This window comes from Saimiri boliviensis, chromosome 8, assembly GCF_048565385.1.
Source record: "Saimiri boliviensis isolate mSaiBol1 chromosome 8, mSaiBol1.pri, whole genome shotgun sequence".
Taxonomy (NCBI): domain Eukaryota; kingdom Metazoa; phylum Chordata; class Mammalia; order Primates; family Cebidae; genus Saimiri; species Saimiri boliviensis.
The window spans coordinates 52,698,290-52,724,123 of NC_133456.1; the positions used below are offsets into that span (position 1 = coordinate 52,698,290).

The following is a 25,834-nucleotide window of genomic DNA, read 5'->3' on the forward strand; positions in this document are numbered from 1 at the left end:
AGCAGTCCAGGGGTTTAAAAAAATATTTAAAAGTTTCCTTTTGAAGGAAGGGATTGGGAGCAGAAAGGAGGACAAAGAACTGTTTTTTTTGTTTTGTTTTTAAATTATGAATGTTTCTGTACTGTTTCATTTTTAACCATGCGCTAATATGACTTTCATTAAAAATTATTGAAAAAAGGAACAAAAGTGATAACATTTTCCATTTTAGTGGAGAAAGGCACTTTGCAGGAAGAATGTATCTTTCTCAGGGTAACTTTCTCTAGGTGTTTGCTTAATGAGACCATGGTTTATGGCTATGTCCTCTGTAGAGGCAAAACCAAAACCTAACAGAACCAACCCTCAATATATAATCTGGATGCTCTAAGTGCATCTTGGGAAGATGAATAAATTTTAAGTGCCAACTGAGGGACCGACTGCTTGGCTGAGACAGAATGTGTGAGTGGGCGGATGTACTGGGACTGCGTGTGCGGGTGAGCAGTTGAGCAAACCTCAGTGGCTTCTGCCTGGGGCCAAGTGACAGTTACGGTGAAAGCCCCTCCTAATACTTTCTGAGGACTGGAGAAAAACACAACCCTTGAAGTACATCTGAAATCACAGACAGCATGATAGAGTCCCAGGGCTCTGTCACCAGAAGGCCTAGAATGTGTTCCTTGCTTACTAAAGGTCAGTGATGTGCTGGGCCAATTGGGAAGCACTATGACCATGTGAGCACTGGGTCAAATGCTACAGAGATGCACATACATTGTGAGACCACTGTCCATTGCTTCCTTTTTAAAGAGGGCCAGAGTTTATAAATGCCGTGTTTACAGAGGTGGGATCTGAGACACTGAAAATTTCTCATGAGTAGCTCACCAGATGTCCACTGCTCAAAAAATAATCAATGGCTTTCAAAATTTGATTCCTAGTTGAAAAAAAGAGTTAAACTTTGAGATGTTTAAAAATAAGGTTTTTCTAAGTTGCCTATAAATGGAACCAGCACTAAAAACATTTCTGATAATGGAAAAGAGAATACTGGCCAAGTCTTGACTCTTCCTCCTGCTTTCTCAGTTATTGTCTATGTGACCCTGGGAAAAGCAATAAACTCAGATTTCTCAGGAACAATACAGAAATATTTAATAATAGTCATCTATAAAATATGGTATATAAAATATACAGTCATATATATAAAATTGTGGATGCATTTCCCAATGATTGAACATCTAATTTACATTATCTTATTCAAGTCTTCTAGGAACTTGTCTCCGCCGTTTACAAATGAGGAAACCAGGCTCACAGAGGTTAAGTTGCTGTCCTCAAGGCACACAGTCAAGAAGTAGCAGAGCTAGCATTTGAACGCTAGTGGGTGGACCTGACTTCAAAGGATTCTCTACGATATCAGGTTGTCCCCACACTGCCTTATCTCTTCACAAGACAATTTAACAAAGTGTGAAGGGAAAAGTCCTACCATGACTGTGGAAGTATTTTGAACAACAAAATGTATTATAATACTCACCGACCACAAATAAGACCTCACATATATAACTATGTAACTATCAAGGATAATCTTCTGAAATGACATCTGAACCCCTGTAGAGCTTCACAGGGGCCCATGAGAAGGTGGGAGAGAGCCCAGGCTTTCCTGCAAAGCATCCTTATGCAAGAAGATAAAAACTGAGTTGCAGGGCTACTGGTTGATTGCATGGCTTCTGTGCATGTTCATAAATATTGATTGTGATTAAACTATTATCATAGTAATGAGGGTAGTAATGCCTCCTACAGCCCATCCCACCACACTCCTCAAAGTCCTTACCTTTCATTAAACAAAGGGCTGCTGGCATTGCTGGGGAGTTGGGCAAGAGGCAAGGAAATGATCTCTATTAAGCAAACGCATTCTATTCCATGCTCCGATTAGGAGCTACAGCCTCATTAACGATGAGAATTGTTCTCATCTCCTGTTGTTCAGGGTACTGTGCTCTGAGACTAGATCCAGGAAGTGTATGTTCTCATCTACCCCCACCTCCCACCCCCTGGGGCTTCTGAACAGATGCCCGATTGAAGTAGACCTGTTTTTTTTTTTTTTTTTTTTTTTCCAGTTTTCCTCATTTCTGTCCCAATCCCTCATTTCTAGAGAGGATTTTTCCAAGGCTCAAGGGCTCCTTCAGACCCACCCTCTTAATGCTGCTGATACTTAACAATGGTTTCATGCTTATTCTTTGCCTAGCACAGGGGTCCCCAAACTACGGCCCGCGGGCCGCATGCGGCCCCCTGAGGCCATTTATCCAGCCCCCGCCGCACTTCAGGAAGGGGCACCTCTTTCATTGGTGGTCAGTGAGAGGAGCACAGGATGCATCCGTATCCTGTGCTCCTGGAGTACCGTATGTGGCAGCACCGCAAAGCAGGGCATTGCTTACGTACAGTGCTACTTCCCGGGATGCATGTGTCAGGGCTCCCGAAGCGCGTCATATGACGCACATCCGGTCTGCGGCTGCGGCGCCCCACATCACCGGAAGCAGTGTGAAATAACAGCAGAAGTAGGAAGAAAGGCAAAGCACTATAACCATTACTACACAGTACAATGGCCCCCATACTCCCCCAAATGTACAACAACATAATGGCCCCTATAACCTCCTTTGCCCAAAAGTCTCCCCCCACATTACTACACACCGTGTTTCCCCTATTATAAGACCCTGTCTTATATTAATTTTACCCCCAAAAGACAGGGGCTGTCTTATTTTTAGGAGGTGTCTTATAATAGGGGAAACATGCAGCAGTGGGCTTCCCACAGAAGAGGCCCACCGCTGCTGCAGATGTCCAGGACGCTGTATATACAGTGTCACATGCTGATCACCACCATCCCTGTAGACAGCACTGGAGGCGGTGCTGGGCCTGTGACACTGTATACCGCTGTCTGGGATAGTGGAGGCAGCAGCGCTGGCTGTGAAGGTGTCACACCTTGCATAGTCCGGCCCTCCAACGGTCTGAGGGACAGTGAACTGGCCCCCTGTGTAAAAAGCTTGGGGACCCCTGGCCTAGCACAAGGTTAAGCAATTTATAAAGAATTAACTCTCATGATGGTGGGCATGAAATTCTTATCACTTACAGATGAGGAAACTGAGGCTCAGAGAGGGTAATTGACTTCTTAAAAGATCCACAGCAAGTGGCGTTATGGAGCTGGTATTTGAAACACGGGTCGCTTGGACTCCGGGGTTGGCCCTCCTAAGGGCCACACTGTCTGCTTTTCCATTTTGTCTATTTTTGTGAAATACTCTCATTTTAAGAGAAACTTGGAAGTGCAAATGGAAAGGTTTTAAATGTGTAAAATCTCCAAGCAGACAAGTAAGCTTATTTTTGCTGATTTTATGTGGGGGCCCTGCCCACTTCAGGCATTTTTGGGTTTTGTTTGCCTTTTGAACATCCCTCAACACTAAGAAGGGTGACAGAATGCAAGCTTGAAGAGGACAAGGGCCATGTCTTACTTGTGTCCCTGGCTTCCACAAGGCTTTGGTGCTGAGCAAGTGAGGGCTATATTGTTGTTGCTGAATAATAATGTTTCTGCATGAAGGAGGCACTTGTCACTCCTGATGACCTTGCCTTTTCCTGCAGGCTGCTTTGGCCTGAATCTGAAAGTATAAATTATGTCACTGCTGCCAATGACAACTTATCTATCATAGCCTAGGTTTGTAACACAGTGGTTTGGTTTTTCTCTCTTTTTTTTTTTTTTTTTTTTTTTCATTTTCTCAGGTAAACAGTAAGGAAAACAAGCAACCCCAAAGAGTATTTTTGCAAAGCTCAAGGGATGAGTTAAGAGGTCTAAGTTCTGCTAAATTAGCTTTGCAAGTCATTTTCCTTCTCTGGTCTCAGTTTCCGCAACTGCAAAATGGGGTGGCTAGAAAGTGGCAGTACTTCCAAGGCTTCTAGCATCAATACACCTTCCTGATTTTGGCTACAACCCATGTACCATCTGTACTATAGTTACTTATTATTGCTCTTTAAACTGGCTCATTTTAAAAATACTCAATTATAAAAGGAAATATATTACTATAAATGAAAAATCAGTATCACTCTCAAGAAAAAAGCCAGGGTGGAAATAAATACAATATAACTAAAATAATGGTATTAAATCCTGGGTAGACATGGTTATCTGTTAAGCGTCCTGAGCCTGAAGCCTCCCTTTCCTCTATTACATATGAAAATCTGAAATTCTTAGAGAAGTGTGAAAGACAAAAAAGCACCAAATGGAAACCTTCTTCTTGATATAAGGATAAAGATGAAAAGAGAATTAGAAAATTAATAACCCTCCCACAATGTGATTGGTCTTATTTAATAATGAGTTTTTAGAGCATCTAACACCAATATCATCTCAGGTCCCATGTGGTATGTATCCTATACTTGGGATATATTCAGTGGTATGCTGGTTTCTGAAAGGCTCTCTCTCTCTTAAAAATAAAAAATCCCAATATAAGAATATGCTGAAATATAAGCAATACAGTGTTTGCTAATTTCAGTAAAATGCTCCTGCTGTGGTCAGTTTTAGGCTACCAATGTGACATCCCTCACTTTGGATATAGGAAGAGAAATGAAGTACTGCCTCTCATCAGCAGGTAGGAATCAAGCAGACTGTAGCATATCACTGGAAACATTGCACCAGAAAGTCTAGAAAGCTCCTTCTATTAAATGCACTCTAGACAGTGACTTCCAGGCAGTAAGATTTTTGTTTTAATCTAGCTCTACCACTCTTAGTTCAGTAATTTACATACAGCAGTGGTTCATTGAGTAACTGATGCTAACATTTGTGCTCAGTGATAGAGCCACACTTAGAATTACAATGGCAAAAATATCTAACAAGTATCAGATACTTACTCCAATCCACCATTTTCTCATTTAATTCTAACCACACTGCATAATGCAGGTCTTATGGTTCCCATTTTACAGATTAGGCAACTACTGTCAGACATTAATCAATCTGTCTAGGATTATGCTTTCGGAAATGGCAGAATTAGACAAACAAGAAGCCCCCGTGCATACTGAAATAAATCTGATTCAAACCAAAATATGCTTGGAGGATGAGATATTCAGTTCTAGTTAAAGAAACATTTTGATAAATAAAGAGGTATTTTAGAGACCATGTAAAAACGAAAAATTCTTTTAGTGTTAAGATAACCCACAAAACGCTAAAAATACACTAAACATAATGGAAAATGTCTTTGATGAATGAAAATTTTGAATATAAGAATATGCTGAAATATAAGTCACAAGAGTTTTGGTTGATCTTGTTATGGATAATAGTTTGGATTGCTTACAGGAGAAATGATTGGTATGTTAAGACCGAACTGGTAAGTAAATGCTTTGTTAAAAGCACTAGGGTCATGTAAACTTTCTTACAGTTTTGAATAATTTGACAGTAAGGCTAAGAATGGTTGTTCATGGAGCACCTACTATATACCACGTGTTATGAAAGGCCTACTGTTTATTTCATCTCTTATTAGCCCAGTGGCTCACTGAAGCAGCTATCAGCATTCCCACTGTACAGATAAAGAGACCAAGGCTCAGAAATGGTCAATAGCCTGCCTATGTTTCTGTTAGTCTGGGCTTCACAGTCACATCTTTACCTTAATTACTCTCTAACTTTCTGGTGATAAGCTTCCCACTGCATGTGATTTGGAGGTCAGGGTAGAATCTATAATTAATTTCATCATAGCTATTTCCTGTTTGAAGCCATGTACATATTTATTAGGTATTTTTCTTTTTCTTTCTTTCTTTTTTTTTTTTTTTTTGAGACAGACTCTGGCTCTGTCACCCAGGCTGAAGTGCAGTGGCATGATCTCAGCTCACTACAGCCTCTACCTCCTGAGTTCAAGTGATCCTCCTGCCTCAGCCTCTCAAGTAGTTGGAATTACAGGCACTTGCCACCACCCCCAGCTAATTTTTGTCTTTTTAGTAGAGATGGGGTTTCAATCATGTTGGCCAGGCTGGTCTCAAATTCTTGACCTCAGGTGAGCTGCCCATTTCTGCCTCCCAAAGTGCTAGGAAATACTCATATTCATTAGGTATTTCTCTTGTAGCTGGCATTTCTGTGACCTGGTCATTTACACCACATAGTCTGGAGAAAATACTGTGTCTGTCTTATGTTTGCTTTGAATGATATTCAGCTACCCACTACACAATATTAAGTATCGTGCAGTTAACTTTGGATGCTTATCTTTTGTCTTCCGTAGGGCTTCTGAAAGGTTGCTTCACACAGCAAATGTGTTGAATGTCAACCGCATTTTCATGGCATCAACTGGAAATAAAGATGTCCTATCCTACTAGGTGATAAAATGATCTGTCACAGACCCCAAAGGGGATGTCAGGTTCTGAAACACTAGGGAGTGGCTGATGAAAGAGGTTGATAGATGTGGCAGATCAGGGTTTTACAGTTCTCTAACTTTTTAAAGTGCAGCATTATTTTTTGTCGGCCCATGAGAACAAAATACATCAGAAGAAATCAACGGTGGCCCTCAGCTCTAACATCCGAAGACCACAAGCCCAGCTGGCTTGTAACAAGGAGCTGGTCTCTCTGTGGCCTCTCTTAAGTTCTCCAGCTGTACTGACTTTGGTAAATTCCCTGCTCAAAACCCTTAACATCTGTATCATAGGCAAGCTCCTTCATGATCAGACCCCTTCACTGACTGCTCTTTAACCTCATCTCTGCCATCTCCCTCCTTCCGGCCTGGCCTTTCCATGAATCACAAGAGACTTCCAGTCCCTGGAATGTACTAGATCTTCCCTTTGACCTCCAGTTCTTTGTATCTTGGAATACCCTTTGTTCTCTCCTTTGCCAGGCAAAACTCTTTTCTTTAGGTCTCAGCTCAAATGTCATTTCCTTCAATGGCCTCCCAGATGAGGTTGGGTCCTTGTGGTCCACAGTTACAGGGCACTGAGTAATCAACATGCTTTAAATTACTTGTTGAGAATACGTATCTCCCTCATGCAAATGTCCAATAAACAGCATCGTCCATCTTGTTCATTACTAAGCCCCCAGTTTCTAGCACATCGTAGGTACTCCATAAACAGGTGTGGAATGAAGGATTAATGTAAAATGAATGATTATCTGGACGGCACAAAGGAAGTGGGAAATTTTGAATGTCTACTACTTCAGTGTTATGGTAAAACAGCTGGCTAGTGAGTAAAATCTTTATAAATTATATATGAAAAATAGATGACTCTTTCATTTAGGAGTGGTATCAGCTAGTGGCTATTCCCTGGAAAAGTCACTAATTGACTTCACCTACAGATTTCTGTGTATCTATGGGAAATTCCATTTTTCAAATAATAAAGGAGCAATGTAGGGTGGAGTCTTAGTAACGATGTGACTTTGACACATCATTCAACATCACTTATCTACAAAATGGGGATGACAATTGAATCAGTTATACAGAGTGATTGTGAGGATCAAATGAGAAAACACATGCATATACTTAGCACAATGTCTGGCACATAGTATGTGTTCAGTAAATGCCAGCTACTACTACCACAGTTGGTGCTTCTGTCCATGGCAGACACCTCCACTCTGAAATGAAGAAGCCAATTGACTTAAAATCACATGTGTTTGGCAGTGAATAATCTGGTGATGTTACCCTCTGCATGGTGAACCAAAACCTCTGTCAGCATCACTCGTCATCAACCCACACTGCAAAAAGCCATCTCTTCCACCCTGGACATTCCCTGAAGCCAAAGCATAAGTGAAATGCCACCACAGAAAATACTAACAGACTCTAAGGACTATTCACCCCACTCTAGAATTCAAAGTGCCTCCTAACCAAAATGTTCTGTGAACAGAAGTGAATTTCATTGATCCAGTTCCGGCTTTAGACCCAGGTGGCATTCTTGTTCTAAGGCATGGCATCAAGAGCTCTTCGCAAAAGCAGTCAATGCTACCGATTTACACAAACTCCAACCCTTCTCGCAAATTCTAGTGGGGAGAAACATATCGGTTTTGTTTCCTTTCCAAGTGGCAAAACAATCAAAATACGGGCAAAAGGAAAACAGGGTGACCAAGGGTAACTTGGGACAAAGGAGACTGGACACACAGTAGGTTTGGGGCTCCTGGCAGTCCTAAGATAGACTTTATTCTTCCTGTTGTGAGTGGCTTCCACTTGGCGTTGTGACCGCCTTGAAGGGATTTGTTTGATTGGAGGAGAATGTCTGAATTCTAGGGGGCTTCATAGGACTTGATATAAAGTTCAGACAGCACGTAATAAAGGCTCTGTCTGGTTTGTGATAGGGCCTGGGCTACTCCTATACCTTTATTCCTCTGCAAGGGCCCCAGGGTTTAGTGAAGGAAGAATTCACATGGAGCTGGGGAGCTTAACCTTTTCGAGCCTTAGTTTCAACATCTGCAGAAGAATGTAGTTGGAATGAGATTGTTCTGAAGATTCAGCAGGAAAAATACATTTAAAGCACATAGCTTTGCGCCAGGCACTTAGCAAGTGTTTAAGGAATAGGAGCTGTAGCTCTTATAGTTATTTTAGACTTCTGAATTCATCTAATATAACCATCATTATATTACAGTGAAGGAAATTAAAAGCCAAGATGTGGTCCCTAGTTCCAGGTCACACAGCTCCTGGGTAAGGGACAGAGCTGGGTTACCATCCCAGGTCTCCCTACCCCGCGCTGTCTTTTTCGCCGTATTCCACATACTTTCAGGACTCAGTCAGCTCAGCTGAGCTCTTCAGTTATCACAGTTCTTGAGCCTCCCACCTTTGCCCTCTCCAGTCAAGTCTCCACCCCCAACATCCACTTAATCCATAAGCTGTGTTTATGTGACCTCCAAAATATCCTGCAAAAATGCTTCCTGCTTTCCTGCCTCCTGGCTAATGCAGCTGCTGTCCTGTTCAGAAGGTTCGCCCCTCTCCTGTATCCATCACTGACTACTTTAAGTTTGAGAGCTCAAGTCTCTCACGTCCTCTGCAGAGAGATGTTGCCTGAGCATCCTAGCTAAAGTAATGTCACCTCCCTACTTTCTCTTGCTCTCCAGTTTATGTCCTGTGAAATTCTTCTCCCACTGGATAATTTTCTTTCATTTTTAATCGCCTGTCTCCTTTACTAAATGTAAGCTCCAAAAAGGCTGAGAACACACCTTTCTAGCTCAATGCTGTGTCCCTAGCACCTAGCACGGTACATGGCACACAGGTGCTCAGTAAATAGAAGTTGAATAAATGAATGAATGAATTCCTGAACCAGCATACTTGTTAACACCTGCAGAGGACAGAGAAAAGCATTGTCACTTTCTGTGGGAGGGACCTGGGTACCGGCTTGCCCCTCTTCTTGGCCTCCTAAAAGAACAGCGAGCGGCTACCCACAAGACAGGGGCCCTTCCAAACAGGCATCCCACGCAAAGGCACATCTTGCAATCAAGGGAAATGGGCAGATAGTTGCTAATTGTGTCTTCCAACTGGGCTGATCTTTCAAAAGTTCGAAAGGCGCCTGCCTCCATAAATCCCAGGCTGCTACTGCTGCTGAAGCTGGTGAGGGAGGAGAGGAGGGTGCGCTTGGGCGCCTCTCGGGCTGGCACGAAGAAGCCACATCTCATCCTCCCTCCTCCCCCCAGCTCCTCTCCAAGAGAGGAAGCAATGCAGATGGAGACGAGAAATAAATATTCCTGCCTGCTCTGTGCCACTGCAGACGTTTTCCAAAATGTCTGGCTTGGACCATGAAATCAAGCCCACCCAGGAAAGGAGGCGCTCAGCAGGAGAAAGAGGGGGAAAGGGTGGCATATTTGTCGATAGTCGTCAGCTTTCTGGGGGGCAGAGCACATGGCTCATCCTTGGCAGCCCTGCTGAGGTGAGGACGTGGTAAGTGCACAGTAATACTTGAAGAATTGAATCAGAAACGGGAGCGGAGTTAAGGAACTCGTGCCAGAGCGATGGCACTGTCTCTGTGCCTCTGTGCAGGGTCCTAGGACTCACAGCTGGTTCCTTCACAGGTTTCAAGCTTTTTGCACAATACCTGCCGCCTCTGCTCCACCCTTTTACTTCCACGCCACTCGCGGGGAATTAACACAATTGGGCTAAAGGAAACCTTCAAAGGCCATTTGGAGTTTGGGCAGGAACTCAGAATCCATATGTGGAGATATTCCTGCCACCTCTAAACACAGTTCACTTTCTCTAATACTGGAATCCTGGCAGGAGATGAGAACACGGGCTGCAAATGAGAAGTGGGTGCTTTTGGCCTGGGGTGGCCAAGTGTGTGGGAGAAGTGTCACTAAGGAGGGAAGTTACAGGCCCAGCAACAGGCACCGAAGTGTTCTGCATTACACTGCCTTTGCTAGGCATGCGGTGAGGCTGCAAAATGTCTCCGAAAAGGGAGATGGGAGGATGGGAATTTCAGCTTGAACACTTCTGCACAGGACGCTCTGGTGTCCTGTTTCTAACCCTCCCGCGAGACTCTCTGGTGCCCTGTTCTTGATATTGCTGCCCCTGGACTTCCAGTAGTCCTCTTGGTAGGCCAGTAATTAGGGTGTGGCCCTTGGTGGGTTGAATTCTGTTCAGTAAAGAGCAGAGGAGCTTTCCCGGATTTCACAGGTTCAAGTCCAATAGAATAAAAACAGTTGCTCAAAATGAAGACTCAAAGAAAGTCATGTTGTCTATGGGTGTCGGGGGAACATTTCCAGAAATGTCGCATTGAATTCTGTTTATTTTTACCATTTCCAGGACTTCACTGACGAATGAAACATTGTCTAATATTTCCCACTCATGTGCCCTGATTCCTTCTTTATGAATCTACCCCACTCATTTGCCCATCTGCCTTCCAGTGACAGGCAATTGTCAGCTGAATCCCTCTCTCCCCGGGACTCTGTTCAGTGGTGGGGGAAAGCTGGCAGGAGTCACTGGTTCCTGTCCCCAGTCTGCCCATTGCTGTGTGACCTTAGACAAATCATCTCCCTCTCTGGGCCTTGGCTGCTTTGTTCATCAAAGGAGTGGGTTGGATAGGTTTTCTTTCAGCTGTGACACATTATAGGAGGTTCTAAGAGAGTGAAATTGGATAGAATTCCTACTGTCATCATCCCCTTCCCACCCCACCTTCACCAATAAGCTCCAGGGATGGGGGCCATCATGCTTCTGGGATTGAGTTCCATCCTTATACCTGGGAAGGTCGGAACTGATATCAGAAGAAATTGTTTTAAGTGTTTTCTATCGCTACATTTCCCTTAGTTCCAAGGAAGATTAATGTACGGGTTGGGGAAAGATCAAAGTAGGGTATAATTGGAAAGAAGTTGTGTGCATTTTTGTTTGCATTTTATAATAATTGTATTCATTACTTTTTAAAAATAATAGTTGCCATTTATTGAAATCTGTTATGAGCTGGGCCTATGTTAGGCTCTTTCACCTACATTATTATCTTCATGAGAGCTCATTAGGGAAGACATTATCTGCACTGCACTCCCTTACAAATGAGAAAACTGAGGCTCCGAGGGGATGAGACACTTGCTGAAGATCACACAGCTGTTAGCATTGGTATTGGAGTTTGAGCCTGAATCTGTTGGATTCCAAGGACAATTATGTGATATCCACTACCCTGTGCTGGGCTTTGTCTTGGCATTCAATCACTATCTGGGAGACTCTTCATACAGTGAGGCTGTTTTAAAGACCCATAGGCAGTGGGTCCTAAATTGATTGCCTTTCCTATGGTGTTGTCAGAGGAAAACAGCTAGTCTCAGAGCCAGCAGGAACCTGCTGTCAGAAATGGCAGGGAAGCATGCAGCTGCAGAGTCTGCCTAGCATCAGGAAGGGTGGGAGAACCGGGCCCCCAAAGCAGCTCATTTATAGCAACCATCTCCACTGATCATTTATCCATAGACAAGAATGCTGGTTTCTGCCCAGCCTTAACTAACTCATTTCTATGTCCTTGCCCAATTCTGACACAGAATCAGAGCCTCTCAGAATTTGCAAAGAACTAGATCATAGGTCCCAGAAGTTGTAAACTTAAGTGGCTCCGAAGCCCAGGTAGGTATGTGAATAAGTGAAACAGCCAGGAGGGGGCTTTAGCAACTGCAAACACATGTTCAGTCCAAGACCCCCAAGACACAGCTCCAGCAGACTTGCTGTGCACCTAGCATGCTATGCAGGCATCCCCAGAAATACAGAATTTGCTGTCAATCCTCTTGATTTTTAAATGTAGGCAATTCAGTTAAGAAGAACGTACTTAACACTGCGAGGACCATATAAAACGTAGTTGCAGGCCTATCTGAATACAGGTCTTCACTTACAAACTCTACAATTATTTTTGCTCATTTACTGATGAGGAAATGGTAGCCCACATTAAGTAATTTGCCAGAGCTAGCTAAGGTGGGGTTAGGTCAGCAACTTTTGGAATGCATACATATAGAGATGTGTGTGTGTGTGTGTGTGTGTGTGTGTGTTCATAAAAACATACACATATTGTACATTTACGAATGAAATAGAAATGTTGGATTACCTGCTGTTACGAAATGTTCGTCTTTTCACATAGTGTTAATATTATACGATACTTTACTATAATTAACATACACACCCATCCCAAAACAACATGCCGCAACAGAACTACTCCCCCAAACCAAAACCAAAAACTAAAACAAAAGATGGGAAACAAAGAAGCTCTTTACTTACAGTAAATGACAGAAAAGAAGAAAACAAAGTCCCTTCATCATATCTGGATAATTTTGCCAGCACTCCTTCCAAGATAGTAACGAACTAGAAAAACAGCAAAAAAGAAAAAAAAATTATTTCAAACTGTAATTGTTCACAATAAAGAACATCATTTCCCAACCACATAAAGGCTGGGATCGAGCCCTCCGTTCATTTCCGCAGTCTATTATTTGATTCCCGCCTTTGGAGAAAGGAATAGACTGCCTTTACATAGAAATATTTGACTTATCCGGCTTTCTCTTCATTATTATGTGATTGCAAATATAGAGTGTTACAGAAGTGCAAAGTGACAAAATATTATTGAGTTGCATATAGCATGCGATAATATTAAATGCACTTTTTAAAATCCAAAACTGCGCAAAGCAGTTTCTACGTTACATATTAGCACTACATTTAATCCAATCTATTTTTATTTGTATTTTATCAGTAATTTGGGGGAAACAGAAGTTTAGCACTGGCAAATATAAATGTCTTCCCATTCAGCATTACTTAGTTAAAATTCTATAATTCATGAGGGTGACTGAAATAGCTTTATCTGACTTTTATGTTTTATTATGACTCTCACTGCATGTGAAACTAGAGGAAAAGGGGTTTTCATGATGGCAGAATTCCTTATTACCGTTTAACTTTCTGTATTTAAAAATCTAACTTTGTCAGTGCTGAAAAACAAAACAAACATTTCCCGTATAACCTAGCGCAACGTTCGGGGACAAATTCTTATTAAGTTAACATATGCCACTTCATCAATTTATCTTCACACGGCTCGAGATCATCGGAAAATCATTTAGAGCTGAGGCTGGGTGATGTACAATCTTGTTTCCTGAGAGACGCAAGTATCCAGCTCAACTTTTTAACGTGTTACATTTTAATGGAAATGAAGACATAACAAAGCAATGTTCACAACGAAACATTTCACCTGAAGCTGGAGGTTACCTTTGCAACCAAGAGTGTTATCATTTCTTTAACAGTTTCTTCAATTAGTTCATCTATTTTTGAATGGTATTGATGCTAAGAACACAGAAAGACAAATATTAGCATGTTTGGGAGGTGATGGCATTGCATCCATCAGTAATTTTTAGACAACATAATTTATAAATAAAACCTGGCCTGCAGACCCCGTTTATTTCCTTAGTCCCAGAAATATCTGTAGGATCCTGACTCCAGTTCGTTGATGGAGAGAGATCTGAAGCTCTTAAACATATTACCAAGTTCGTTGTTCCTCACTTAAGGCTTTCGATGCTGCTAATGTGTGTAGACACATAAACACTTTTACGAATAGCACACATGAATGGCTTAATGACCCAGCAGTGTGTTTATTTGGATCTTACAAAGCACAAGATACCGTAATAATTTAATACAAGAGATTAAAAATTATCTTCGGAAAACTGCTGGGGATTGTGGCTTAGGTAGTAGATTCCCTTTCCAAAGGGAATTCAGTGAAGATGCTGTGACTCATTTTGCAAAAACTGTTCTGACACCCTCAGGTTTGGGTTGATGCCTCAGAACTCCCCAATTTTATCTCCAAGTCTTGATTCAGTGTCAAGGCAGTGTCTCTTTCTGAACCTTTGTGGCAAGCCACTCATTTTCTCCATTCATGGATAAGCAGACCCAGTATTAGAGCCTACACTGAGACCACTGCTAAGTTTTTAAATTTCTCTAACTGTGCCTGTCAATTACATTTAAATAGTACCGTGAAAACAAACCCCCACACAAATAAAAATCTGCTGTAAATGCCAGGGAAAAAGGAAAAGTGATTTCAACACAAAATATTATATGCCAGCTCCTTGACATTTATTAGATCATTTTAGTATCCTTTTGAATTATCCCATACTTCCTTAATGAAAAATAACAATGCAAAACATTGTTATTTGAAAAGGAAAATGCACTTACCCACATTTTAGCAAACTTTCAGAAGGATGGTTAATTAGGAACAGAAAAAAAAGGAACAGTGCAAATAAAAATTAGGACAAAAGGACACGTGAGAAAATAAAAATGAAATAAAATATTCAAAAGTCTGTATAAACATATGGAAATAAGCCATAGTAATGTGCTTTAATATTCTGATAACTGGCAATCAGAATTATTGAGAGTGAGCAAAGGAATGTGAAGTAGGTAAATCCATTTAGAATCAGGCGAGGCTTGTTTTTAATTGGAAGACCTGGATAAAGTCTCAGTGCAAAGTTGGGAAGTCATGTTGCCTATGAAAATTTAACTCAGTTTCCTTATCTGTAAAAAACACACAAAAGAGATAGTAACACTGTCATCCTTGACCATTGAGGAGGGGGAAACCAGTAACTCTGATTTTGGAACAGGAATAAAGTCAACCTTGTAAAAAGAGTGTTTAGCAGGTCTATGCTAGTATTATTATTTCAAAAATCCACTGCCCAAGCCCTTTCCTGACAGTCATCTTTTCAGACTCAGAAGATTCTGTTGTGAAGATCAAATTAGAGTCTAGATGTGAAAATATTTTGTCAATTGTGACTGTGATTCAAATATTGTTAGTAGTTCAAGTTCTTCAAGTAGAAGATAAGGACACAGAGAGACAGTCTTATTACTTAGTCATCTCCTCCAATTTCATTTTAGTTGATTAGAAGAAAAACAATAGAGCAAATGGCTTGTATGTTGTAGTCCCGATGAATCAGAACCTATGCTGACTATACTGCTAGATTAAATAAGGAATTTACTCCTAAGTGGCATAAACCTGAAGCTAAATGTAAAAAAAAAAAAAAATTATCTGCAGAATTATTTGCTAGAAACACAAAGAAAGATGTCAGAGCAAAAGAATTCAGGAAAATTGACAGGGCTCCAAATTCATTTTTAGGTCTTGAGATAAGATCCAGAATCACACGCTTACTTTTCCTCCTCATGTGACTGCCTCACTCACCTAGGTTTTCTTTGCATTGCTATAAATGATTCACATTTATTAATTATGCGAGTAAACTAAATCAGAAAAGCTAGCCGTGTGCAAAACAATACGATATGAAATACAAAATGAGGGGCTTCTACCCCAAGCAAAGAAGAACATCATTGAGAAACAAAACAGTCTCTTGAAAAACTGGGCTGAAGTGGCAAATAGAGCTAAGAGTAATTGTTCTCCACACACCAAGAAAGATTTAAGGTCTTACTCTCAGGAGTTAATGATGTCATTCTTTCTCCCAAGAGAAACAAGCTTTCTTTTCAGGAGCTGGGAACCTCAAACCCTTTAATAAGGAGACACAGTGGAGACATCGCGGCTTATGGAAATATGATGGTTTATGGGAACCTCTTCCCATCTTCAATTCTTCCATGGTAAACTTGGCCTTAATTTTTCTCCAGGCAGTCCCACTATCTCTCCCTTTCACTCCATACAAATATTATAATCTCCATTCCTCTTCTGTTACACTGAGCATTTCTTTTTTTTTTCTGCTTAAAAAGCAAAGTGTTTTGATATGATTATTCTGTCACTCTTTCCAGGGGAAACTTTGGCACGTCAATCTGTGTTGATCTATTTCCTCATTTTTGCAGTGGGGCTAGAATTATAACTTGTATATAGACATTAGATTCATCTAACCAAATAATGCAGCAATGCATGGAAACGTGGTTAGAAACTGCGAAGTACTATGTGGCAGTATTACTATTACAACTCTTACTAATAGATTAACATAGTGGTTGCATGTGTATATACATTTCTCTAAACTCATCTAAAATCTCTGTATTTTATTGTATATAAATTATGCCTCAATTTAAATAAATATTCTTTGGGGAAGATAGCTGAACATGATAATAATTACTCTGCTTATCATGCAGCAAAGAGGTACATATCAAAGCAGCCCCCATTCCTATTCAAGTAATTACAGAATACGTGAATCCCTTTTGCCAGTTTTCCCTGACATATGAGACTTACTGGATTCTGGAACAATAGTGAGTACTATGCCTTCACTCCTTGATCTTTCTTGGGAGTTACATTGTTCTGTGCAGATGTGAAGCTCCATGAAGTGTGTGTGTGTGTGTGTGTGTGTGTGTATATATATATAACATATATATCACTGGGGCATCTTTTAATTGCCAAACATTCCTACTAGATAGACAATTTTGTTATACAATCTCTTGCAGTCTGATAGACTATCCAAATATGGTACAAAGAAGGAGCTTTCCCAGTTTCCCATTTTTCAGTCCTCCCTGCTTGCCCTGTATTCCTAAATTATATCCTGGGGCCCAAGATGATACTGAGGGAACTACTAAAATTTAATGGCATGGAAAGTTTGGTCAGTTCACTTTTGCTTCTGATGGGCTGAGCTGCAAATTCACAATTACTGTGTGAAAATTATTCCACTTGACTTCCTGTGCTACATGTTTTGCCTTGTCATAGAACAGATTGTGTGTATGTTGTCTTTCTGTTAAGACCATCTGACCTTGGAAAGGAGATGAAAACACACTAGACCAAGTGAGAAACTATTTAATGCACAATTTCCCTTCTATTGGTACTTCACAAATTTTAATGAAAAAAAATATTTAAGATGGAAAACTATGTTTAACAAATGTTTCAGCAGCTGCCTTTAGATGTGATATTACCCAGTGATGAAATCCAGGATGTGATCTTAAAATTGGAGATTTCATCACCTGGCCAATATCTAAAGCAGGTTGAGGGAGTTGGGATCCAGGTGGAGGCTGGTATTAGCAGCTAGATCTGTAATATGGGCTTCATATCCCATACTCAGAAATGCAAACTACATAAAAACATTGGACTTTCATCTATTCTTATCCCAGTTCCAGGATGTTTCCAGATATTCTTGTTAAATCTCATTTTAGCAACTCAGCTTTACTTTGGAGATGAATATTCCCATTCTACAAAGTGAGAAAAATCAAGGAGGAAACATTTCCATATGACTTTCTATTGAAGTTCTGATTAAGGTTACAGCCACTGTGGTAGACCACTTAGAAGAAGTACACATTTACAGACAATTAGGTCAAGCTAGCTTTATTCTCACCTGTTCTCAGCCACTTGGCATTCAAAGAAGAGGCCTCATTTCCCACAGCTGGTCATTTAAATGTCTCTGATTCAATTATACAAAGGAAAACTTTCATAATAGATCTCTCTAGGATGGCTTGGGAAAAAACCAACAGCCTCACAATAAGAATCATAGACTAGGATGCATTACTGATGGGTCCTTAATAAAGATATTTAGTCTAGATATGTGTGTTTGTGTGTGTGTGTGTGTGTGTGTGTGTGTGTGTATGTGCATGCACGCACACACCCATGCTATTTTGGGAAAAATAAGAAATGTTTACAAGCTTCAGTTATTTGTTTTCATTTAAAAAATTATGTTGAGTCAATATGGGGAGAATATGTGTAGTCTTTTCTACTTTGTCAAATGGAACAATGTCTAGAAAGAAATACACACTGCTGTTTCATGTCAAAAATGTTACTGCAGTCCAAGACAATGTTTTGATTTTATATACAGAATTAGGGGACTTTAATACCCAATTTTAACAAACCACACATTTCCCAAAGGTTGTGTGTTGTATGCTATATTCAGAAAATGATGACACACTGTCTGGTAGGTAAGGTACGGTGTCCGTAGGATGTCATGATTAAACCAAAAGGCAGCTTATTCTTCTATAAAACCAGACTCCCAGATCAAGCTAAGGTTATTCTACTTTAGCCCAGAAGTGATTAAAGACAAAAGAAGGGTCCACCATTGTGATGGAACAAGAAAAGTCAGCATGTTCTTTCTCATCATCTGTCTCCAACTGGGATCTATGGTTTGGTCAAGGAGGTCTCCAGGTCCTCTGAATTTGTAGAGTAAAAATGTGTGAAAGTATTTTTCCCCCTGAGAAATGGCTCCATAACTTTTTTTATATTCTCAGTGAAGTTTGTGACAGTAACTCCCCTACTTCCACTACTCTCTCTAAACCCCCAGCTCAAAAAGAATAGAGCTCAGATTAAAGTGACTTTGCTTGTCTGGAAGACTTGTTTAGCCATCTGACTAGGTATGTGGGAGATTTTGAAACACGGTTATTATTGAATCAAACTGGAGAGGGACTGAAAAGGCTGCTGAGGAGAAGGCAAGACCAATCTTGTTGTATCAACCCTTCTCCACCCTGGCCTAGCACCATCCTTAGAAAACTCAAAATTTGCATCTCAAGAAGATTTAAGGGGAAACAGATCAATTGGACTTTATTAAATTTAAAAGAAGCCTGTTATGTTTCATTGAGAAGATGAAAAAGAAAACCCACAGAATGGGAGAAAAAAGTTGGAAGTTCCTCAAAAAGCTAAACACAGTTACCATATGACCCCACAACTCCAGTCCTAGGTATGTACCCAAGAGAGCTGAGAACACAGGTCCACATGAAAACTTGTAGATGAACGTTTATAGCAGCACTAATCATAATAGAAACAACTCAAACATCTATCAACTGATGAATGGATAAACAAAATATGGTATATCCATACAACAGAGTATATGACCCAGCCATAAAAGGGAATGACCAATACATGCTACAGCATGGATGAATCCTGAAAACACTATGCTGAGTGAAAGCGGCTAGACACAAAAGGCCACATATTGGATGATTTTGTTAATATGAAATGTTCAGAATAGGTAAATCCTTAAGAGACAGAAAGCAGACTGGTGATTACCTAGGGCTGTGGAGAAGAGAGGAGAGTGAGAATAGGTAATCAGTTTCTTTTTCAGGTGACAAAAATGTTCTAAAATTGACTGTGGTGATGGCTGCATAACTTTGTGAATATATTAAAACTATTAAATTGTGCATGTTAAAAGGGTGAATTTTATGGGTATTTGAATTATATTTCCATTAAAAAAATAGTAGCTCCAAGAGGAGAAAAATTAAGGAGAGATAGGATTCTGGAAAACATGAACTCAAAGATATCTCAATGAATTTATGAGATCACCAAAAACAGGGCTTTTAAAGTAGGATCCATGAAGGCTAAGGGATTGTTTAAATATCCCAGGGCAGCTCAGGGGGGTGGTGGGCAGTGAAAAGATGCAGAGCAGAGGGCAACCTGGTGGCTTGGACTCCAGGCCCCTCTTCTCCTCTCCACCCAGAGCAGCTGTACTTGTATTTGTGTCACATGCTGGCCTTCTGAGTTTGGTTTGAAAAACAGATTCTGCCACTAAAAACAGCCTGAATAAGACTAGAAGGGTGCTATCATTTTACAGATGAGGAAACTGAGACCCAAACAGGCTGAGTAATTGGTCAAACTCCAGCTCTCAGCTCAGCCAGGGGAAGAATCCAGGTTTCTAAACACTGAACCCGGGTCTTCCCCAAGGGGACTCTCCTTCCGACCTGAGCCCTTCCCTTGAAGTCAGGTTTACATACTGAGTATCCAGATCAGTGGTTCTCAAAATGCAGTCTCTGCAGCAGCCAGCAGCATCAGCATGGCCAGGAAACTTGCCAGAAATGCCAGTCCTTGGACCACACCCAGACCTATCTGAAACTCTTAGGTGCGACTCAACGATCCAGGTATTCAGATGCTCTCTGGATGAGTTTAATGCACACTGAAATTTGAGAACCACTGTTCCAGATCATTCACATAAACACACGATGCTGGGACAGAGAACCGGGGCCCCCTTGCCTTTGACTCCAGTGCCTAGAATGTAACCCCCAGGGGAAGGTCCTTGACAAGAAAATCAGTCGGGAACAGAAGTTAACCAGGGTGGGGTTGGGGACTGAGGAAGACGACTTGTAGGGGAAACAAGGTTGAAGATGATCTTGCCAGGAAGAGAATACCACCAACCCACATTTAAAAATGGAAGGTGCCGAAAGAGAAAATAAATAACGAATAAGGAGCAAATATAATTTAGTAAAAATTCTGAACATGTAAGGCTGGTATCGAAAGATCTGATTTAGGAGCAATTTATGCCAATTGGCAACAACATAGAGTTGCCAGAAATGCTTCTGAATTAATTCTAAATTGGTATATGAATATCTAGCTGGCTTAAGGCCATCAGAGAAAAATGATCATGATAGTCTTTAATCAAGCCCAAGTTGCTGTTTCCTCCTTCTTTACATTTTAAATACTGCTTTGGAATTGCAAACTTAGCAAGGGACTAAACTTTTGGTCAGGGAAGATTCACGATCAATTCAATCTAAGAAAAATTGAAAATTTGCGATTTTTTTTTTTTTTTTTTAAATTCAAAACCTGCTGGCTGGGGATTGGGTAGCAGGGTGATCTAACGTTATACATCCTGGAAGTTGCTTAATGCAAGAAAGGGCTCTCTTGCTCTCCAGATGTTCAGAGTGATAAAAAGCACTTCAAATGTGAAAATGATTTGCGCTCTGGCAAATACAGAACTGTTAGAGACACCAGCCTAATAAATAAGGTCGTCAAACTTCATTTAGCTTAGAGGAACTTTATGGCCACCCCAACTCCAGCCAAGAATCACTTCCAAGTGACTGACATTCTCATCAGCACATGCCTTAGAAATCTACTTGACAAACAGATACTGAACACTCATCCATGGCTTAATCCACAAATGTTAGAGTATTTTTCTGAAACGAGCAGACTAGGGTAGATGGAAGGAATTTGTGAAGTTTTCTTCTACATGATCAATGAAGAGGGGAAAAAAAATCTGTATTTTTTTTTTCTTTACCTCTTGGCCCATTTCCATGCTGCAAAGTTTTGTTGATTGAGCTTTGGCATCAACCATAACATTAAACATGGTGCATATTGACTGTGGGACTCGAAAATCTGTTGATCGACTGGTTTTTTGCAGCTTAACTTCAAATGCAATCCTGGTTCTATTAAAACAAAGTAGGAAAAGACCAATTCAGCGTTCAGAAGGCAGCAGGTGGAGGAGATATTTTCTGAGAGGTCAGTGAAAAAGAAAATTGAAGGCTATAATCAGTTTCAGTCCACAATGACTTCACATGTGCTCCCTTTGAAATGACTTTCCCAACTAAGGAAGGCCTATTCACAGAGACAGCCATGCACACCCTTCCTTTCTCAGCAGTACACGGAACACCTGTAGCTTGGCGTATTTCTGTCTATAGTTTACATGCTAAGGAGAACCTTAATTGCAGGAGAATGAATGAATTCACAAAAACCCGATGATAGCAGTATAGCATATGTAAGTTCTCTCACATTGACAACTGCCTACCTTGAATTACTTCATTAATAAAACAAACAAACAAAAAAACCAAAGCAGTTTCTAATTTTCAAAACCTCGTGGTGGGAAAAAAAAATCTTAAATGACATTTATTGTTGTGGGTTTTTTTTCCCCCTTTCTGGTTTTGAAAGAGAAAAAAATGGAAAATCCAGCAAGTTTATTACCTTGCTTTAAAGACTAAAAAAATTCTTTTTGCGTGTTAAAGGACAGAAAAAGGAAATACAGCAAGCTGTTAAAGACGGCTACCTTTGAGGAGGGGAGTGAAATTAGGAGGTGTGGTACCGGGGGACTTGCACTACGTTTTGTTTTCAATGTCAATGTATTATTTTGCAATAAAATATACTATTTGTATGATTTCAAATGGCATAATATACAACTATTTTATATGTGTGTTTAATATGCATAATAGAAAATTCAAGAATTGTGTAATGGTGAAATCTGAATGTAATATAATTCTGACGTTGGTCAAATTATGATCTCAGCAATGTGCTAACAACTCATAGGAAAAGCCTAGCCTGACATGGCCGGCTGCTAATAACAGGTGTCAGATCTTATCCTTGATATTAGCATTGTAAAAGTGGCCTAGTTATATTTTAAAAGGTTTCAGGGAAGTGGGTGATAGCATCAGGTATCTTTAAAGAAAAGCACCTGCTTAGTAAGTGGCTTTATTAAAGCCCCATTTGTCTGATGCATCTTTTTGGCATTGTTCACTGTCAAGTTCTGGAGATCATGCAGCCACCAGGAAAGCGTTGCTTTAAGAGAAATTTGTAGCAGTTTTCTAACAGTGCATAGGAGGACCACACAGCTAGTTAGCTCAGGAAAGGATGCCAGCTTGCTAACACACCCTGAGTGCATGCAGGGAAGCCAAGTATAATTTCTAAGGTTGGGAGCCCAGTTCTTAAGGAAAAAAAAAAAAAAAAACTAAACTAAAAAACCCAAACCCTTAAAACACCCCTATATATTATATGATCATGTTAAAGATAAGTGTATCTTGGCTTCTGAAGACTCAGTGCACTGAAGTAGCTTTCTAATCATGATGATCATTTTAAGCTATGCTGAAAATACATCATTTGCCGGTTTTGTGAAAAGGAGGCCTGATGGGGACTGGGTTGGACAGGTCTCTGTGCTGATCTTCTGAGGCTTGTGTGCCAGTTCCGGCCCAATTTGAGAAATGGAAATGCTAAGTTGCTCCCTTCCAATGAAGTAATCGTCTTCAGTTTTCACTGGAGAACTGTTCATAGCCCTTGGAGTGCAGGGCTGTGAAAAGAGGAAGCTGAATGCAAAATTAATATGACTGAGAGGGCTCTATAGAACCAGAAAGCCAGAAAAGGAGAGGTCATTTTTTAACTTAGCTGACTCCTTGAGGTCAAAAGACAGCATGCCTTGTTTTGTGTTCGGCACAAGTAACCTGATACAGACTAGACTAGAGGCTCTGCAAATGTCTGTCGAATTAATGAATTAAATTTCTTGAGCACTGAAACATGAGGAGTACCTTGACTTTTTGGCATTGCATATTTATATCTCTAAAACAATGTCCTTACTATGTTGGCCTGGAACAAGGGTTATATAGTCTGTTCTACTGAAAAAAACAAGGGTTCTAGGCTTGTCTGATACAGATTCTAAGTATTAAAACATCCAATAACTCCTCCCTGCTCTGTCCTCTGAATCTGTAGGTCTGAGGAGATTTCAACCCATTTTTGCTCTTGTCTGCTTTTGGGCTGATATATGGGGCCTTAAGTTCAAAAGGGGCATCAGGAAATTTAAGAGTCCAGGCAGCCACACATGTGCAGTGGAGCAACTTCTGTCAATAAAAGGTTGCTTAACAGCTACTATGTGCCAAGCATGATGCTGAGACTTGGGGAGGGTGAGGGGCTCCACATGAACAAGATCCACTCCCTGCCCCTGTGCAGCTCACCCTCTTTAGGTCTCTGAACCATGAAGACATGATTACAGCATGGTAAGGGATATGAGTCCCTATCTGCCTGTGACATCCTCATATCTTTCCATTTTCTCTGAGCATCTTCCCATTTCTTACTCCCTACCCAGAATACTGGCTTCTCAGTGAAGGACACATGCCTTTCTGTACAATTATGTGCACAGATTAGAAACTAGTAAGCCTTCACTGTAATGCATTTCACCCCTAGGACAGATCACGCAGAAAGTTTTTTAATGAAATGGTTTGGCCATCATGGTTTTTTAATGAAATGGTTTGGCACTGCTTTTCCTAAAATTGATATAGGCTATCTAGGAGACCGTGGAATTAAAGACCCTAACGAAATATTTTGATCTTGAGTTTGAGAAGTATGCCTGCCTTCAGTTCTAAGAGTGAGAATAAAAGAGTGATACTAAAAAAATCTGGATCACTACAACTTTAAGCTTCCGGAAGTGGCCTCAAACACCTGCCCAGATTCTCCACATTGCACAGTTCCTTTCTCAATTCCTACCGAGATGCTGTTCACCTACCTGGGACTGCATTGTCCTTTTGCTTTTTTGGTTTCCAGTTCTGATGATATTACTTCACTTTTCCTCTTCCAACATATGAAATAAAAAATTCAGAGAACTTCCAGGCAGACCCAGCCCCCATCACCCACAACTGATCCATCAACCAAGCTACATAACATCTGGAGATTCGGAGTAGCCTGTGCTGCTTGTGATCTATTTTTCTTTTTGAATGAGGAAAAATAATGGAACAGTTATGAACTAGAAAAGAACTTGGATGTGTATCTGTGGGTAGACAGGGTGATGACGATGATGTCACAGCAACAGTAATGCCGTGCCCTGGAGAATCAGGGGGTACTAGCGGGGGGAAGAGCTGCAGCAGACAATACCAGGAACAGCACACTGAGGCTTGGGGATGGGAACTGTGGGGTGTGGTTCCGGACCTGGGAGCGCCCTGTACTTGGAGCATCCTCAACGGGATGGAGAACTGGGTGGTGGGAACACTGTGGGATATGAGGGAAGGGCTGGACCCCCAGGGATTGTGTGGGCAATTTTAGCATCTTCATTGTTTTCCAGACACAGGGCAAGTCACAGAAGGGATTTAGGCACACAAGTGACATATTTTAGTTTATATTTTTAATGACCCATCCCAATTGCAGTGTGGGTCTAGAAGGGAAAAGAGATGTCTATCAGGGAGCTTTCAGCCTGGTCATCAGAGTCAAGGATATGGTGAACACAACCAAATACAGAGACCTTTTTGCTTATACTAGATCCTGAAAAGATCATGTCTGTCTTGGTGGGGGGACTCCCCATTCTACAAAATGGCACCAAAACCACAGAAGAGATCACTGAAGTAAAGTTCCTCAGTCAGTGAAGAAAAAAAAAATTTATAAAAAAGAATTTTTTATAAAATAAAATTTTTTAAAAAATAAAAAAGAATTTTATTTCTGTATTTGATATAGAGACACTCCATGAGGAAAGGGATGCAGTCTCTCATTCTTCATTGTATGCCAACAACTTAGCCCTGTGCCTGGCATATGGAAGGAGCTCAAATAATGTCTGCTGAATGAATGAATATTGTCTTCATTTTCTTCTCCTCACCTTCTCAGAACAGTCTGCCTGGGAACTTCAAGAGCAGCATTCCTATCCTAGTCCTAAAAGACACAGTAACACACAGGGAATCTGTGTGTGGGCAAAATGCATATTCAATGTCTCATGTCCCCTGTTGAAATCCAGCTAGATTTTCAAGACAACTACGAGTTGGCCCATATAGATGCTCATCTTTTATATATGGAGTGAATGATGATGCTGAGACCCTATCCACATTGTTAGAAAACCATTAGATTCCTGCTACCTATACCGGATAAGCTGGCTCCAGAACTGCACATTCTTTTTTTCCCTTCCAATTGTCCACTCACGCACACATTCATACATTTAACAAATACTTACAGGGAAGTGTTTTGTGCCAGACACTGCTAGGTATCAGGGATACAGATAAGAATGGACAGGGATCTTTCCCTCTTAAAACCAACAACCATGAAAAAAATCGGCAGCCAGATTATTTTGGGTTTGGGCAGATAGAGGGCAGGTGCATGAAAGTTAGACATTGACAGCCACTACGCCAGCTGACTTTGATAAGCA

General features: G+C 40.8%; 1 protein-coding gene across 15 annotated transcripts in view; it reads right to left on the reverse strand.

Moving 5' to 3' along the window:
* CADPS (calcium dependent secretion activator) overlaps positions 1-25,834 on the reverse strand; it is a 473,986-nt gene that overhangs the window by 56,681 nt on the left and 391,471 nt on the right. For 14 of the 15 annotated variants that reach the window (XM_074404483.1, XM_074404482.1, XM_074404481.1 and 11 more), the window contains 3 exons: positions 21,239-21,386; positions 13,578-13,652; positions 12,606-12,689 (listed from right to left, as the gene is read on the reverse strand). In XM_074404483.1, the coding sequence (XP_074260584.1) occupies positions 12,606-12,689; positions 13,578-13,652; positions 21,239-21,386 (307 nt within the window). The remainder of the gene's footprint in view (positions 1-12,605; positions 12,690-13,577; positions 13,653-21,238; positions 21,387-25,834) is intronic. The other variant, XM_074404479.1, reaches the window with a different exon arrangement.